Raw genomic sequence first — 5,922 nt, 5'->3', positions numbered from 1 at the left:
TGTTCAGCATCTTAGCTGTAGAGGACAGTGTCACTGGCCCTCATATGTGGGATCTGAACCGGGGCCTTCTGGAGTCCCAAGCCAGCTCTTAACCAATGCGCCATTCGGCTGGCCCTTAAGAATATTTTTTAAAGTGTCACTTTGTCTAGGGCTCACTGTATGCCAGGCACCATGTTAAGGGTTCTATATTTGTTACTTTAATCCTCACAATGACCTATGTTGTCCATAGTATTACTCCCTGGGCTGGCTTCACAAGTGAGGAGGGACCCAGGCAATCCCACAGGACCCTGCACTTAGGTTAACACTCTGTTGTCGCTCTCTTGAAATTTTTAGCTCTTTTTAACAAGGAGCCCTGAGTTTTTATTTTGCACTGAGCCTGGAAAATTATATAGCCAGTCCTGGTGACCCCCACTTCTCAGAAGAGGATGCAAAACACAGAGTGGTCATGATGCCACATGCCCACGATCAGAGAACTGGGTGCCCCAGGGGTCTGATCCCAAAGGCCACACTCTCTGGAGTAGAAAGAGGCTGACCAGAGTCAGAAGACTCTGTGCCCAAGTCCTGCTGCCGGCACCTGCCTGTGGTCACAGGGGAGTCCCTTCATTCTTCCCAGACTCAATTTTCTCATCGGTGAAATGGGGTGATCCCGCCTGTTCCTCAGGGCTGAGAGGAGCAGTGATGGGCACATGGGTGCTTTTACACACTCCCTAAAACTCAGAGGATCAAACACTCATTAGCTGTCTCAGCGCACTGTGCTTCTGTTAATGCCTCCAGGTTATCCTGACACTGTTTTCTCTGGCCTTCTCTGGATTAATTAAGAAAGCGCCAAATAAAATAAGCCCCCTTCCCAAGGAGGCAGCTACATAAAGTCAGCATATCGTAGCTGTTGCCCACCCAAAAGGGAAGACCTTTCCCTAAGGGGTTCTCCCTCCCGCCGCAGATGGCCTGGCACTCTGCGGTGACTGTGCAGCTGGGAGAGGCGGAGGGGACAAGAGAATCCCCATCAGTTTCATCTGCTCGCGGCTGTCTGCAATTAGATCCTCTCCAGAAAGCATCACTGGAAATCATCAGAGCTCCTGTGTCAGTGGGAAGAAGCCCTATAGAGTAAAGCTGCCCCAAGGCACACTCAAAACAGATTCTGGCACCTCTGCAAGGAGGCCGATGGCGCCTAGGAGGGGCCCCAGAAAGCAGCTAATAGGTCTTTAGATTTGGAGAGATCCTAAAGAAGCCTGTATGACCATGGGACTGCACAGAAAGCCACCCATGAGGACACCCTATAGAGAGTGTGGACAAACCTTAGCTCTGCCAATGCCCCAAACCTAGGAGGTTGGTATTAGACCCCATTGTACTTGTGAAGAAACTGAGGCTCAGCTAGCCTGACCAGCACCTACAGCGAAGGCCATCTGATTTCATGTCTAGTGTTTCTATCTCAAGACCAGTGGTTCTCAACCCTGGCTGCTCACGTGGACCCCCTGGGAAGCTTTAAAAATATGCCGATGCTTGAGTTCTACCCCAGATTAACTGAATTAGAACCCCCAGGAGTGGGGCCTGGCAATCCATGTTTGTGGAAATTCCTCAGGGGATTCTCACATGTGTGACTGAAGGTGCAAGCTAGGTTTCTCTGCTATCAGTTGGGGTGAAATATGCCTCTTTATCCCTCAGAGTTGCCCCAAAGCAGGGGTATCAGAGTGTGGGGAACGGCAGCCAGCCTTCATCTGGTCAGCCTGCATTGCAAATGGGGATTATAGAAGCATCTGGAACAGAGAGCAAGCTCTACTCTTCTCAAGCATCTCCATGCCGAGGTTGGAGTGGAACCACACGCCTCCTTGGGTGGCCCAGCCTGTGTTTTGATTTTGATGTTGCCCACACCTGGTCCCCCTTCCCTGCCATAAACCAAAGCCCAGTTCCCACCACCCCAGACCAGCAATCACAACTCTTGGTTTCCGTTTTTCTCCTTGCAGAGAACTTTTTAGGCACATACGAGTCAGTACTAAACATCTCTCTTCCTTCCCCTCCTTTCTCCCACCAAGGGTGGCATCCTCTCTAGGCTGCAAATGTCTTGTTTGTTGCATGTAAGCTGTATCTTGGATATTGTCCAATATCACTTCATTCTTTTTCATAGCTGCATGCCCTCGGCACAGATTTTTAAAACTCACCCTGAAAACCAAAAACTTCTCTCCCCAGTACAAGTCAGATATCTCCTGCTGTGATGTACCCTGTCCAAAAAGTCCCTGTGGGTGCAGAAGCCGTGGGGCTGGGGCCTAGTTCTAACTCTGAGTTACTTCTCTACCCCGTGCCTTGACATTATGAGGCAAGTACCTTGGTTCAAGCCTCCCCTCTAGAGGTGGGGAGGCCATATCAGATCAGAACGCTGAATCCCTTGCCCGGGGGGCACTGCTGTGTGGGCATTTTAGGTGAATGTGAGAACCATCTTTCTATAATGGTGAGTTCCACCTCGCTCGGTTTAATAATTTACCTTAAGAGCAGTCAGCTCTTCCTTCATCTGCTGCAGGTTTATTTGCTTCCTCTTCTGAAGAGGTGAGGTAAGGTGTTGTTCTTGGAGGAAGAAGCTGAGAGTATGCGCTAAGACTGACCTTAAAGAGCTGCTGCCTGAAAATAGGTGTGATGGTGGGTGGGGTGGGGTGGGGTGAGTGGCCCCTGGAACCAGTGGCACGCCTGTGTCTGCCTGGGGACCCGCAGGCAGCTGCCCCTCATAGAGACCTAAGCCCTCAGACTCTGACGACCGGGACTTGTCCTTGCTAATTGCTGGGAGCTCTCAGGTGAGTCAGCTGGGAGACTCAGGTAGCGCAAGTATAAACTGGGGACAAAAGCAAGCAACTACAGACTTGCAGTGAGGATTAAATGAGATAACAGAGGGGGAATCATTTCATAAATGGTGAAACGGTATACAAAGTATTGATTTCTTATTCACTTCTCTGCATCAAGGGAAGGCATTGAAATCGCCTGACTTCTAGTCCTGAAGTAGCAATGAGCAGCCCTGTCACTGAACCTTCGCTTTCCGTCCTGGGGAGCTCGGGAGTGCAGAGGCCTCGTGCGAGGGGAGGGATTAGTACTGACATCGAATCCTTCCTGCAGGGCCTGCACCAGCCAGCAGATTTCACACCACCTGCCCTTCCCCATGAGGAGGGAGCTCAGCCCAACTTCCCCGCCAGTCTCTGATCTGCCTGCACCTCCAGCACTGATAGATCTTCTTGGCAAAGCTGCCCCCAAAGATTCCTGCTAATGCTTGTCTGTTCCTGCCTTTTGCGAAGCATGGCGCCCACAGGATTCCGGGAAGGATCTTAAATTCCGGAACACCACAGCTGCTCCAGAGGGCACTCTGTGTGGCTCAGCCACAGTTCCTCTCAGCTCTGGGAGCTGCTCACACCCCAGCGATGCCCGCAGGAGCCTTGGCCCCAGCTGGGTGAGACCATTCCAGAGCGGGACCCAACCTGACCATCCGCCAAAATTCCCACGCCACCCCACCACCTCCCATGTCTGGGTGTCCTGGCAGACGCTAGAATGTCTGTGCCCCAGATTCAAGTAGAAGAAGTGGTGGTGGGAGAAGAAGGGCCTGCAGGAACGGCCCAGCTTCCCGACGACCACCTCCGGAGCCTGAAGGCCCTTACTGAGAAACTGAGGCTGGAGACCCGCAGGCCCTCCTACCTGGAGTGGCAGGCCAGGCTCGAGGAGCAGGCATGGCCCTTCCCGAGGCCGGCTGCCGAGCAGGGGGAGCGTGAGGAAGCACAGCCCTCGCTCGCCACCGGAAAGCCCAGGCAGCATCCTCCACTTAACCAAAACGCCAGCCAGGATGACGTGACCCGGCCCGCGGGCAAGCTGGAAGGCTTTGAGAATATCGGCGAAGCGATAGCCTGGCTCAGGAAGGAACTGGTAAGTGGCTGCCCTTCGAAGGATCCCCAAAAGAGATGCCATTCTGTGTGTGTGTGTGTGTGTGTGTGTGTGTGTGTNGAGAGAGAGAGAGAGAGAGAGAGAGAGAGAGAGAGAGAGAGAGAGAGAAAGGGTGACCAGCACCCTGCACCCTTCCCTGCCCTCAGAGCCCATCTAGGAAGTGGGTTTGAAAGTTGCCCAAGTGAACAGATTAGGTCATCATGAGATGAGGTGTTGGCTGAATGACTGAGCTGCACCCACCTGGCTCCTGCAGCAGCCAGAAGAATTAGCTCATGGCTGGCAGGACCTCCTTCCCTCCCAGCAGCCACTGTGGGCCCGGAACAAGTCATGCAGCGTGTTTGAACAGCAGTGCCTGTGTGCAGTGTAGGTCCCGGGGCACTGGCATGTCCCTGCTGCAAAAAGACTGACACACCCCACCCCAGGGCTGATCCTCTGCTACGGAATTTCAGGTTTTCCTGAAGCTGAGGGGCCTGCTTGGCAGGGCATGTCTGGGCCTGGTGGGATTATGGTCTGACTTTGTTTTTCCGGATGCCCTGGGTCCCAGGTCTGGCTTTCCTCCTCAGGCTCTTCATCTTTGCAAAACCCAGAGAGAGACAAAGTGTGCTCCTTGGAGCAGAAAGGACTTAGGTTAGATGTCAAGAAAGACCGTCTGCCCAGGTTTTGGAGGGCTAATCCTCCCAGGGCCTGCACCCTCAAAGTCTCTGTTTGTGCAGATGAAGGGAAAGCCCCCACTGCCCTTCTGGCCCAGGAAGCTGTCCAGTGCTTGTCTCTGCTCCCCTGAACCTGGCTGGCACCCTCTACCATCTTAGACGGGGTCCGATTCAGTCACCCTTGGAGTGGCCTGTGTGGATGATGTACCAGCTGGAGGGAGGGAAGAAACCCCACAGGCTCTTAGGCACTGGGACATCCAGAGAGGCAAATGTTCCCTGGGACACGGTCTGATCTAAAAGGACAATGGACCATATTTCAGCAAATCCTGGTCACCTGGGCAGGCTGGGGACAATGGGAGGCAGCCTAGGGTTCATTCGTTGCCTGCTACATGAGACCATGGCTCCTAAAGTGGCAAGTCCCTCACATGAGCCTCTCCATGCCCCCCACATGCTCCCCTTGCTGATAATAATGATCTTCAGGTGGGTACCACTCTTTACAGTTTGCAGAGAGCTTTCATGTTACAAAATCCAGTTCATCCTCAAAGCCTCCTTATGAGGTGGGTGGGGGTGGGGCCCCAGTGCATAGATTAGGCAACGAAGCCAAGAGGAGAGGTCTGATCCTGGGTATTTGGCTCATCAGTAGCAGATCTGGGGCCAGAACCAAGGCATTTGGCCTCGACCCTTGCTCTCACCATGTGGATAACACACTGTCAAACCTGGGTCACCTGAAGCCATTGGTAGGGGTGTTTAAAATGTGAGCAGGAGCACTGAGCAACAGTGGTTTGAGTCCTGGCCCGAGATGAGCTGCTGCTAAGCTGCCAACAGGTGGCAGGATGGCTCAGCTAAAAAAATAAATAAATACATAAAATAAAATAAAATATGAGCCCGGAGGGAAGGGAGTGGTTGTGTGGCGTTTTTGTAACTGGGCTTTTTTTCTTCCTAAGGCAAATCTGTTAGTCATGGCATAATGAAAATGCAATTGAGACCTGAAAATCTGGGGGGAAATGGGGCCAACCAATTTTAATTCAGTTGGCTTCCAGGGAAGGGTGGAAGGGTGCAGGGATTGGCTCCGACTGCCCAGCAGGTCAGGGACCAACAGGATGACTGCTCAGTGCAGCCAAAAGGGATCTGTCTGACGATGTGACTGAGGTGGCACTGATAGGTCTTATCATCTTAAGAATATATTTTTTAAGATTTTTATTGGGGAATTAGGGGATGGGAACAGCGCTGGGGAATTGGGGGGAAGGGGAACATACAAGTTGCTGTCGTTTTTTTGTTCTTCAGTCTAGTTGTGGAGGACGTTGCTTCACTGGCCCAAGTTGGCACCATCATTGCACTCTTCCCTGGTGAGGCAGATCAGTCG

At 52.5% G+C, this 5,922-nt stretch overlaps 1 protein-coding gene across 1 annotated transcript in view; it reads left to right on the top strand.

Moving 5' to 3' along the window:
* The window catches only part of FAM167A (family with sequence similarity 167 member A), a 48,042-nt gene that overhangs the window by 16,573 nt on the left and 25,547 nt on the right, over window positions 1-5,922 (top strand). The window contains exon 3 of the mRNA XM_019636229.1: window positions 3,097-3,891. Within this exon, the coding sequence (XP_019491774.1) occupies window positions 3,523-3,891 (369 nt within the window). The 5' untranslated portion in view covers window positions 3,097-3,522. The remainder of the gene's footprint in view (window positions 1-3,096; window positions 3,892-5,922) is intronic.

Source organism: Hipposideros armiger, unplaced genomic scaffold, assembly GCF_001890085.2.
Source record: "Hipposideros armiger isolate ML-2016 unplaced genomic scaffold, ASM189008v1 scaffold_27, whole genome shotgun sequence".
In the NCBI taxonomy this organism is placed as follows: domain Eukaryota; kingdom Metazoa; phylum Chordata; class Mammalia; order Chiroptera; family Hipposideridae; genus Hipposideros; species Hipposideros armiger.
The sequence above is the reverse complement of the archived record's forward strand: the minus strand, read 5'-3'. Positions and strand labels throughout refer to the sequence as shown.